The sequence below is a fragment of the Trichomycterus rosablanca genome, chromosome 5 (assembly GCF_030014385.1).
Source record: "Trichomycterus rosablanca isolate fTriRos1 chromosome 5, fTriRos1.hap1, whole genome shotgun sequence".
In the NCBI taxonomy this organism is placed as follows: Eukaryota; Metazoa; Chordata; class Actinopteri; order Siluriformes; family Trichomycteridae; genus Trichomycterus; species Trichomycterus rosablanca.
Window position 1 is genome coordinate 35,392,503 of NC_085992.1, and position 12,016 is coordinate 35,404,518.

The 12,016-nt window shown below is 37.4% G+C and overlaps 1 protein-coding gene across 2 annotated transcripts in view; it reads right to left on the minus strand.

Annotated features, from left to right (window-relative positions):
• Positions 1-6,858, minus strand: part of zgc:154058 (Transmembrane protein 150A-like) — a 46,745-nt gene extending 39,887 nt beyond the window's left edge. Inside the window, exons 1-2 of one of the 2 annotated variants that reach the window (XM_062995114.1) lie at positions 6,692-6,858; positions 6,217-6,383 (exon numbers count right to left, since the gene is read on the minus strand). In XM_062995114.1, the coding sequence (XP_062851184.1) occupies positions 6,217-6,287 (71 nt within the window). In that variant the 5' untranslated portion in view covers positions 6,288-6,383; positions 6,692-6,858. Of the gene's footprint in view, positions 1-6,216; positions 6,671-6,691 lie in introns of those variants that run through there. The other variant, XM_062995113.1, reaches the window with a different exon arrangement.
• Positions 6,859-12,016: the final 5,158 nt, after the last annotated feature.

Consider the following 12,016-nt stretch of genomic DNA (forward strand, 5'->3'; position numbering starts at 1 on the left):
TACGTAGCTTGTGTTAAGTGAAAGTTTAGGAATGTGAAAAAAATGTCAGATCATACGTTGTCATGACTGATTATTGCTGTTACCTGTGAGTAAGTACCAGCGATGTGTAATGTGTGTATGTGATTAGATATGTGTATTGTTTACAGCGTACTGTCTACACATATTTCCCACTGAGAATTCATAATTATTGATAAAGCCAATCAATAAATCAACCTGTCAATCTATCATCTACCATTTGAACCAAACAACCAGACAATCTACCTGCCCACCCATCTATCAAAGCTTCGTGTTTTGTGATGCTGTTAAACAAAGTGCTATAAGAGCACAACTCTGAGGAACCACTTTTGTCTCAAATAGCCAACTGCTAAATGAAATTAACCATAAATACCCTGAGCAGTTCTTGAAATACCAGCTCTAGCCAAAAAAAAGCACCTGTAGCTCCATGAAACTGATCCTATTACAGACATTATGTATTTAAATGATTTGCCAACTGAATTAACAGACAGCTGTGGGAATGTTACTGTTGCAAACACATTTTAGCTTATGCCAGCATTTTGAATTTCAATCCTCACTCCTGCTGATACAGCAAGGTCAGTGAATGTCCTTTCCAAAGTCATCCTGCTACTTGGGGGATGTCAGTGAACAGAGGAGCATCTAATAGTAGTCAGAGAAAATGCTTGACTTCAGTGTGTCTATACTCTCACATTTATAAGACTGGCAGAGCAATGAGTTTCAGTGAGAAAAATGTGCTTGACAAAAGAAACACGTTTTACAACCAACAAATAATCTGCATTATTTAAAACCTATATACACAATTTGTGTTTGTCCAGTCTAACTGCCTCTGGCAGTCTGCAGGGTCAGATACAGGCTAAACACCAGTTAGGGTGTTTCTATGGTCTCAGAGCAGGTGTGTGTGTGTGAGAGAGAGAGAGTGCTCTTGTATGTATGTACACAGTGGGATACACCTCCAGAATGAAATTGCATTAGGTAAACAAACAATCTCCCATCCCCAAACCGTTACCAGGTCACCACTGACACTTTTAATCCCACTGGCCATTCATTCACCGAAAACACTATGGTTTATATTTCACTATTTCAATTCTGATCTGTCCACTAGTTTAAAAAAGCTTCTGAACTGACCACAAGATGTTTTAGAGTACGTACAACACTATACAACAAGTAAGAACAGACTGAGGGGTTTGACTGAAACTCCTAAACATACATGTTATGCATTCCTTTTGCTTAATGACGTCAAAAAAGTTTTTAATTCAAGACATGGGTCAGTAGAATGACTGGGCAAGTTTAAGATCCAAAAAATATGACACCCGCATGAGTTGTCAATCAAACCATGATCCTGTTTACACCCCAAACCACATATTATTACATTGAATACTGCATACAATTATTTAGTACTCTGACAAACTTGATTTTGGCCTCTATGTTAAGAATAGCTAAGTTAGAATGCAAGCTAGCTATCTGGAAACAAACTAGCTTGCATTTGTCACTAGCAGACATTAGATGGATTCTCTTGATTTGTAAAATGTATTTTTTATTTTTCAGTAGCCTAACACAGGAACTCTGGGCTCAAGCTGAGAATATATATTGAAAAGGGCACCAGTCCATCACACATTCACACTCATCCACACCTAGGGGAAAGTGTCTGAACTGCTGCTAAATGGAAACCCATGAGAACATGCCAAGTCCACACAAACAGTAACTGGAGCTCAGAAGTGAACCTCAGACCATAGAGCTGTAAGGCACCAACACCATCTGCTGTACCACTGGACCACCCTACATTATTATTTTCTTAGCAATTTATAGTAGTCAAACATGCCAAATTAATCATAATAATTTATGATACCTGCGCTACCGCAGGTCCTTTATTCCCACAGCCATCAGAGCTTACAACAGTAATAATATATAATAATATCACTCATACCTAATCTTTCATGTTCATGGTGTAATAATAAGTGCAATATGTAATTTATTTACAATAAGTGCAATAACCTAATATATTTTGCATATTTCTAATGTATATATTATTTTTTAGATATTTTTTTAGAGTAAATAACTACACACTATGTGTGCAATATTTTTTACTTAGTTGTATTTCTTTCTGTTTTTCCTGTCTTCATACTGCTGTAACAAGTTAATTTCCCTAAGGGGATCAATAAAGTCTTATCTTATCTTATCTTAATGTTAGCACACAGCCACTATTTTAGCAGCTGGCAGGATAGGTAAAGTATAGCTAATTTAGTTATCAAGTGTCCAGACATCCTTTAATAATCTAAACATCATCCTCAGTTCTAAACTGTGATATAAGCTATTTAAGTGGGACCTTAACCATGTGTATACATGGCCGTCATTCCATGCCCCTAACAAAAAAAAAGTCAAGCATTTTTAATAGGATTGCAGATCTTAGGCAACACAACGTGGACGGACCAGAACCAGTGAGGTGAAAGGTGAACAGAGTTTACTTTATGCAAATGAGAAGCAAAGCAGTAAGCAGGATCTGGAAGCAGTAAAACTCACTTTATTTTCCCTTTGTTAAACATTATGTATCCTTGTTTTCTATCAGATATTTGTAAAATACACAATATACTATTTTGGAACAAAACATAGAAATTATGCTTGGGACGGGGATAACTATTTGTAAACGTTTGTTCTTCAGAAGTGTTGGATTAGGTCAAGAACAGACTTACAGTACTTCCCTTAAATCAGACCTGGGCATTGTACGGCCCGCGGGCCACATCTGGCCCGTGAGACATCCCTAACCGGCCCGCATGAGTTTCGAGGCAATTAAAAATTAGATGTAAATAAATGTACATCACATATGCAATATAACAGGATTGATTTTGACGGGAGCGCTGTGTCTTGTGTGTGCGAGTGTATCCAGCTTCACCGTGATGCGAACAGAACTGAGTGTGACTGACGGTGGAGTTTTTAAAAAGACATGGACTTCTGAAGTATTTATTTACTGAAGTCAGGTGTAAAGCTGTTTAAGGATCACAATTTAGGCTCTAAATCGCTGTACTAAACAGAGAAATACAACAACATGAACGATGTGGACCATCACACCTGAAGCTTCACTAACTAAACTGCAAAAGCAACAAGGACTTTTTATAAAGTTTAACACATCCAGATCTGAAGCAGTCAGGACCAGCTTTGTGATTTTAAAAAGAATATCCAACAATAACAAAGCACTGAAAAACAAATGTGGTCATTAGACTCAAAACAAAATAGTTTAAAAATATGCACATTTGTTCACATTTGTTTTTGGGGTTTTTTGCATTTGTTTGTTTAAATAGTAAAATAATGTTGTTTTTTCTCTGCCTACTTCTAATTTTCTGATTGTAACATCTAAACATTAACAGCTTATTAGAACTGCACAATTTACTGCTTCTCATAAAGAGTGGGCAGTTGTAGCCTAGTGCTTAAGGTACTGGACTAGTAAATACAAGGTCGCTGGTTCAAGCCCCTCCACTGCCAGGTTGCTGCTGTTGGGCCCTTGAGCAAGGCCCTTAACCCTCAATTGCTCAGACTGTATACTGTAACTGTAATGTAAGTCGCTTTGGATAAAGACGTCAACGCTAAATGCTGAAAATGTAATGTAAATGTAAATAAAGAGATAAAATTAATATTGAGCAGAATTAAGTTCCCCTTATTGGTCCGGCCCTCCACAACAGTCCCAGTTTCTTATGTGGCCCTCTGGAAAATTTTATTGCCCACCCCTGCCTTAAATCCTTAACCACATAATATCACAATAAATGTTGTGTCAAACTACTACACCACCAGCAGAGTCTACTACTTTTTATGTAGTATTATAATAAGACAAAGCCCATGTAAATGTAAGCACACATTGCTAAGCTACTTTTTACTATAATAAAATATTTATTTGGAACTGTATTTATTAAAACATGAAATACACCATTTATCAAATGTTGATAAATAATGTATAAAACATAAAGTAATAGAGGGTTGCCAGGTGTTTATAACATAAACAAATCAGTCTGGTCATCAGCTTTGCTGTCCAGGAGATGCCAACGCTTTTACGCCAAGGACAAGCATACTGTATGTTTCTTTTTCTTCCAAAGACCAAAAATAAACTCACTCTAGCAAGCTAGGATAATGCAAAAAGTTTCTAGGAAACAGCTGGCAGTCAGTCACTACCAAAGGAATAAATAAACTCTAACTCCACCTCTTTCTACAACCAATTAAACAAAGATATATTTCTAAAAAGTGTAGATGTATTTTAACATGATGTTTGAGTCACTCCGTTTCATCTTATAAGTGTTATGTGATCATCCCTGCTCTGACAGTGTAGAAGAAAGGGGAGTTCTAAGTACACTTAGAAGCAGGGCACCTAGGAGCATTTTACAGGAGGGAGCCACAGAGAGCTGTGATACAATTTCATACCATTCCAGCAACTTAAATAAAACAGAGAAAATTGCATGTAGTGTTTGCTGCCTGAGTCAGCTTTGTAGAGCAATAATCATAGCTTTCTTAACTATCCCCAAACCCTTAATTACTACCTGTATTCTGGAGCCTGTAATCTGTATTAGTCTTTTAGCAAGTTTACAAAGATATGGCAAATTAACATAACTTGTTATGCCTGCTCACTTGTCATCTAAGAGAGAATGAAAATGGGTAAATACTTGAGGGTTTACTGGATAATCACCTGACCAATATAAGACAACATTTTTGTTATGTTGGGAGTGTTTTTTCCAGGATTACAATGTCCCCATACACAGGGCAAGAAGGGTCACTGAATGGTTTGATACTACACAAAGGTCAGTAGCAAACAGTTCATAGCATGTTCTAACTATGCTATGTTAATCATAATAAATAAAAATGCAGTCAGTATATTAAAGCTTTTCCTGGCAACTTAGTTTAGATTTGTAAGATTATAAGCAGAGTTTTACTTTTATACTGGGCCATGATGTAAAATATCCACATTATTTTTTCACACACAAAAAAAGTTTTTGTGTGTGAGCCTGACTTCTCCTTGTCATTATGACTAAAAATAGTGTTGCTATATTTGAAAAAATGTCCATGTAACTTCAACACTTTCAAACTGCTTGTTTAGGCAACTAATTACCTGGAATTATCTATCATCTTGTTTGATTAAAGATTCTGTAATAGTAGGCCTGGACGATATGACAGTATATACCATCTGACAATTGAAAAATGTCCTACTGCTTGACGTTTTGCCATACTGAGAGACCTTATTTATACTGGATTTACTTGACTTGATTTGAGTTTGTAATTAAAAGGTACAGTCTAAGCAGAACAATATAACACCAGCATCCTTTTCTACTACTTCCTTACAAAAAGTACTATATCATAATATAGATCTTTGCAGAGATATAGAATTACATTTACAGTGATAGCTGATCTTGCTTATGTACAGTATATGCATATGTAATAGTAATCCTTTCAGACACAGAGCCTGTGGTCAATAAAATACTGACTGTGTCAAACTGATTACCTGGTCATGTAAAACTACTACTGAAGACTGAAGGGGACTGCCATTAATGTGAATAATGAGTCTGTAATTAGAAATAATTTGTAAATAATTAGTGAATTGCAGATGAATCAATTTTATAATGTGCCATTAAACTAAGAAAGGATGCAAATCCATTGTTTGAGGGATTGTTATAAGTCACATCATATGGATTTTAAGTGTGAAAAGGCTTAAGACAGCACTCTCTTACATTTACATTTTAGGCATTTAGCAGATGCTTTTTATCCAAAGCGACTTACAGTTGTGACAGTATACAATCTAAGCAAATGAGGGTCAAGGGCCTTGCTCAAGGGACCAACAGTTGCAACCTGGCAGTGGTGGGGCCTGAACCGGCAACCTTCTGATGACTAATCCAGTACCTTAACCACTAGGCTACAGCTTCCCTGTTAAAACTCTAAATGAGTTGTCTAGACACATGGATGTGTAAATGTTAAAAATACACTAGAATTACACGTAACTAGACATACACGAAGAAAACATACCAAACTCGGGTCCCGGTCTAATATCCCTACAGTTTTAATTAAATCTCGGCTTTCAATTCGATTTATTACAACAACAAAAAAAACTACTTGCGCATGCGCACTTGTGTTCACGCCTCGTTTATCCATCCTAACCAGGCTGGTAGGTTAAAGCGTTGCCATAACTAGTATTAAATACATAATACATTAAGTGTAAATATTGGTTTTACTCACACAACCCAGATGCCAGTGATGGTGAAGACGGGCAGGCTGATGGGCAGGATCACCCACATCGACATCACCATCGTGTGCTTCTCAGCCTGACCCTGTCTGCTCCAGCCCCAGCCCGGCACCTTCACCTCACAAATTCACGTTTAAATTCATGGCAGGAGCTCCATTAACTGTGAGAGGGGTTTCACCAAACACAACAACAATTAATAAATAAGGCTCGTACCTACAGCTTTGCTTTTTTTTTTTTTTTTTTTTTTTTTTTCCTTATGTTTATGTTTGCGTGGTTAGCTACAACCACCGTTACATTCAACTGAAAACGGTACAGCCCGGGTTTAACGTTTCATTCAGTCTAACGTGGAGAGACTCAAACTTTCATTACACTTTCTTCACAGCGAAAATGGCTGACTTAACAGTTGCAACTTGTGGGAAACAGAACAGACACGAGAAGTAAAAGTAAGTGTAGGGGCATTAATCCTACCTTCTTCCCCCTCGGTGAGGTACAGTAGCCGTGTCTCTCCCACCTTTATACTCCTCAGAACAGCAGTCTGAGTGTCCGCGAGCGGTTACAGCCTCTTGTTCTACCGACATACACAGCGAGCTGAGGCGGGTTAAAGTAAAGCTAATTCTGCACCGCTAATTCTGCACTGTTTTTACTGCTCTCGGGAGAAATTACGCTCCTTTTTCCTTGTCTGGAGGTGCCCAAGTTACCCGCTCGGTTCTGCGTGTGCTCGGTTACACTGAAGTAAATGCAGCAGCCGTGCTGAGCTGCTCCTCCCATCTGGACATCATGTAGCTCCAGTCATGTCTCCATGTCTTCTTACTCCCACATCTCACTACTCCCACTTTCTTCACCATGTTGATGGTGTATCATACAGGTTTTACTTTCTATTATGCAACTACATATTATTTTCATTCATTTTATTATTTTAAGAATCAGCTATGGGTCACACACTGAGTGGTTACTCTTAGTCATCTATTTTACAAGTTCACCAGGATTGACCTTTTATCGGAACATACCCTGAGATAAATGTATGTTAATTTATTTAAGCTGAAGTCAAAACATTACACTTGCAGGACACATGCATGTATAGTCTGGGGGCCAATTTTGAAAAGTTTTAAGGTGGTTGTCAAGTTTGAAAATTCTTTTTGTGATTTTTATAAGCAATCTTGTGTCAATTTTTAGGTTTTTGGTTTAACATGACATGTGTACATAAAATGTTGAATATCTCCACAACCACATGGGCTACGAACATAAAAATGGTAGCAAATGAAACTGAAATATCTCACAGTTTAGGAGAAAATTTACATTTTCGGCATTTAGCAGACACTTTTATCCAAAGCGACTTACAATTATGACTGAACACAATTTTGAGCAATTGAGGGTTAAGGGCCTTGCTCAGGGACCCAACAGTGGCAACTTGGCGGTGGTGGGGTTTGAACCGGCAGCCTTTTGATTACTAGTCCAGTACCTTAACCACTGAGCTATCACTGCCCTGAGCTATCAGAAAATGGAGGTTCCACCTAAAGAAAACCACTTTTCAAATTGTGTATCAGCTTGAAAACATAATATAGTGGCCCAAAAACTCTACTAATTAGTGCCCCAGTGTAGGGGCAAGAGTTATTCCAAGTTATATGCTTGTAGTGTGAGACAGTGCAACACAGCACAAGTTTTAGTACTTTAATGTTCAGGCGGAATTCTAGTGTTCAAAGTGGACGCCTTCAGTGCTATTTGACTTTTGATTCATGTACCGTATTGTGAAAGAAATGACATTAATATGTAATAACTGCACAGTTACAATATATTCAAGTGACTTTTTTATTGCTTTTTTCCTATTTTTTAAACACAAACATTTTCAACAGTTACAAGAATTTGCTTTTTCCCCATCCGAACTGCCACACTGATCCAGAGGCAACAGGAAAACTTGGCTGCAATCAGAAGGCACCAAGGGACTATGTGTACTCAGTCTGAATCCTGGTCAGGAACAAGAGGGAAATTTGCTCTTTTGATTTGGTGAAGCATTTATGTTCACAAAACAAAATAACCATGAACATTCTTAACAAATATAAAATCACACATAGTGTGGCAACACTCAATTTTGACATTACTACCTGAGTAATTTTGCACCAAGGAGTTCAGGCACATCCACATGCCCCACAGCAGTAGATTCCACTTTTCCAACATCGACACTGCCTGGTACTGCACTGACTACCTCTTTCTTTGCACCCACAGATCGTCAGCTCCAAGCATCTTGCCTGTACAGGTTCTGTGGTTAAAAGTTGAGGGACCAGCACACCATCTTTCATGTGCCAACCACAACTGGTTGGTGAGGGCAACTGTGATGAGTCACTAATGACTGCTTCCATATTTTTGTTTGGTAGTGGGCCCTCATGAAGTGCAGAGTCAAGGTATCCTTTGTTGGTGGTAACGTATCCACATTAGCTTTCACCTTCCGAAATAGGGCACAACGAACTTCATGGATTGAGTTGCTGCTTGATTTTGATTCATACAGTTTGCATACAAACTGTTCCGCCAAGGATAGAGTAGCTGGACTTGGTACCTCATCCTCACCAAAATAGTGGAGAAGATGAGGGCACTGCTGGAACACTTTCCACGCTGTCCTTTTTCCTATTCCAGTGAACTGGCTAGTAGTGTCACATCCGGTAATGGCATGAAATGGCAATAGACCATGAAGAATCTCAGTTGGCATTTTGATGTCATGAACTCTGATGTAAGCGTGGTTTCTTGACTGTTCCTGCTTTCATCCAAATTTCTGGACGTCGGTGGGCAAACACAAGATTCTCCAAAGTGCTTCAAAAGCAAGTTTGTGTGCACAGGCTACACGGTTCCGTCCATTTCCTTTCATTATGTTTTCATCTGTGTTCTTTCCAAACACTCCATTTTCCTCAAGAATGTCCCTTAGTCCAGAATCAGCAAGATGCTGTCCAATGACCTTGGAAAAGTTCATCTGCACATGAACGCCACCCAAGAGAATAACCATATTCTCACACTCTTTCTGGTGGTGCCACTGAAGCATCTTTGCAGTAGAGCTACTCATCAAATGTTATGACTGTGAACTTTTTTGTCCCAGTTTTGTGGTCATTTTGTGGCAATTCTGTAAGACTGTCCATATAGTATCATAATCATGTGCTGGAGAATTTAAGATAGACATCATTCCAGCCACTGTCTTTGGATTATCTGATCTTGTCATTAGGTGGTTGAAGCCACTCCAAGCTGGAACAATAGGATCTTGTGTGTTTTGCAGTCTACAGATTACCCATACAAGGACAAACTTGTATCTGTTGTTTGAAATTCAATACAGTAGTATGCAAGTTTTGTTCAGATGTTGACACCTGCAGTGACCATCTTCACTGGACCTGCTGCCTAATGCCAAATCACAGTTGTGCTGACACAATAGTGACCCCTGTGGTGTAATAAGCTTTGGATATTTATTGATTATTATTTTTTAAGAAGATGGTTACATAAAAGTGTGATTATGTTGCACATTTGCTTATAATTACAGGGGGAGATTCAGAAGTTTAAGGAAGCACTTTGGGAAAAAATCCGATTTTACCACTTTTAGAAATACAGTGATAAAATGACCAAAAAATATTTTTCTCAGTTGACAACCTGGCTGGAACACATGTCAAGGTCAAATATTAATACTGGATAGGTTGTCAGCTTGTACTCATAGAGATAGCACTCAAAAGTTACAATATCAGATTTGGCCCCCTGACTAGTATACTCTGTATACACTGTGTAATAGCGGGCTTTGATTTTAGTTATTTCTGCAATTGTTATTTGTCTTTGACTGAACGATACATATACTTATTTGACAGGCTGTTTGTATACCCTTAATACCCTGAGCCGGCACGGTGGGTAGCACTGTCGCCTCAAAGCAAGAAGGTCCTGGGTTCGATCCCCAGGTGGGGTGGTCCTGGTCCTTTCTGTGTGGAGTTTGCAGGTTTTCCCCATGTCCACGTGGGTTTCCTCCGGGTGCTCTAGTTTCCTCCCACAGTCCAAAGACATGCAAGTGAGGTGAATTGGAGACACTAAATTGTCCAAGACTGTGTTTGATATAACCTTGTGTGAACTGATGAACCTTGTGTAATGAGTAACTACCGTTCCTGTCATGAATGTAACCAAAGTGTAAAACATGATGTTAAAATACTAATAAACAAACAAACAATACCCTTAACAAATTTGAGTTCTTTCATAAGTTCATTATGTGTTTTTTAGAAATATGACAATTCTGTCAATAGATGCACCATTTATTTAGTGGTCTAGTAAGTTCCATGGGTCTATTTATGCTGATCTTTTGGTTTTGATAGCCATAAACATTAACATTTCGCACAACTCTTATTGGATCTTTGACCACTCATCTGGACTGGTTGAGTTACAGTATATGTTGGTTTCAGAACAGCCCACATTGTTTGTAAAGGGTAGAGGTCAGGACATTGAGAAGGCCCTTACAAAAACTTCATTACAGTCTGATTCCGTCATTTCAGCAACAGTTTTGGCATATATTTTGGGTCATTGTCCAAAGTAATTTTAGGTTCATTGATTATTACTTTGTCCACCTACTAAAACAGAACAGTTCCACTGGCAGCAAACTATTTTTCTTTTTATTTCCCCTTTATTTTATGTGAAAATAGTTATTTTAAATAACATTTTCCATGAGCATATACATTTAAATAATTTACATTAAGAGTACTGTACATTATATTTACATTTACATTATGTATGTATATTTCTGACACAGCAGATTTTGTTATATTCGTAGGTAAGACATAAGGTAAGAAAGTTAAAATTATGAAGTCACAAAAAAGAGTCGTTTACTAGTTAGTAATGTTGTGTCACTATTTTGTATTTCATTACACTTTTTACACAGTTGAATGGCACAGCAGAATGGCACTTAAATAGTGTCAGTACTATTTTATTCAAGTTTAACATTAATGCCATTGTCCTTGTATTTAAATGTGAAGCACTTCATAGACCTGGCATGTAACTAATTGACTCACATACTCAAGTTTAGCAAGCATAACCTACTTAGGCAGATGCTTCGCCTGAGGGGAAATCACTGTGGTGGTTTTTGTGTAGTTTAAATCAGGATGCAAAACACCTTCTAACAGGTGGAGGTTTAGTTCCTAAATGGGCCAGGATTAGTCAAATAATTATTGGCATTGTAGACTTTGCTAGCTCAGGTACTTAGGTTTCCTTCCTACTTTGAATAAACATGCATTGAGGTAAACTGGGTGTAAGTAAGCGAGTGAGTAGGTAGGTAAAAAGGTAAGTGTGTGATGCTGTTAGATGGTGCTTTGTACACTGTGTTCCCTAGGCTTATCTTAACCCAGATCTGGACTAAGCAGCTACCTAAGATACATAAATAAAATCTTACTTTATTAGGTTTGTTTAAATTAATTGATAAACCTAAATATACATTTACTTATTACTTTATTCAAGATAAATCTGAGATTTATGTGTTAAGACCAACTAAGCTCACCCTAGAAAATAAAGTGAATATTAGTCTATTTATAATTTTATTAAAATTATATTCCTTATCGAATCTAAGTTGTATTTTAATATAAATAATATATCAAAAAAATGTGAATTGTAAAATATCTCTCTGTATGAGAATATTAAGAGACAAACAATAATATGTATGATAAAAGCATTGTAAATATCAAAACATAAAATATAAAAAAATGCTATAAATACTCAGTTTAAATAACTTTTATTATGAATGATTTATAGGCAGCCATTTTTTTGTATAACTAAACTATCACTAATTATGTTTAAATGATG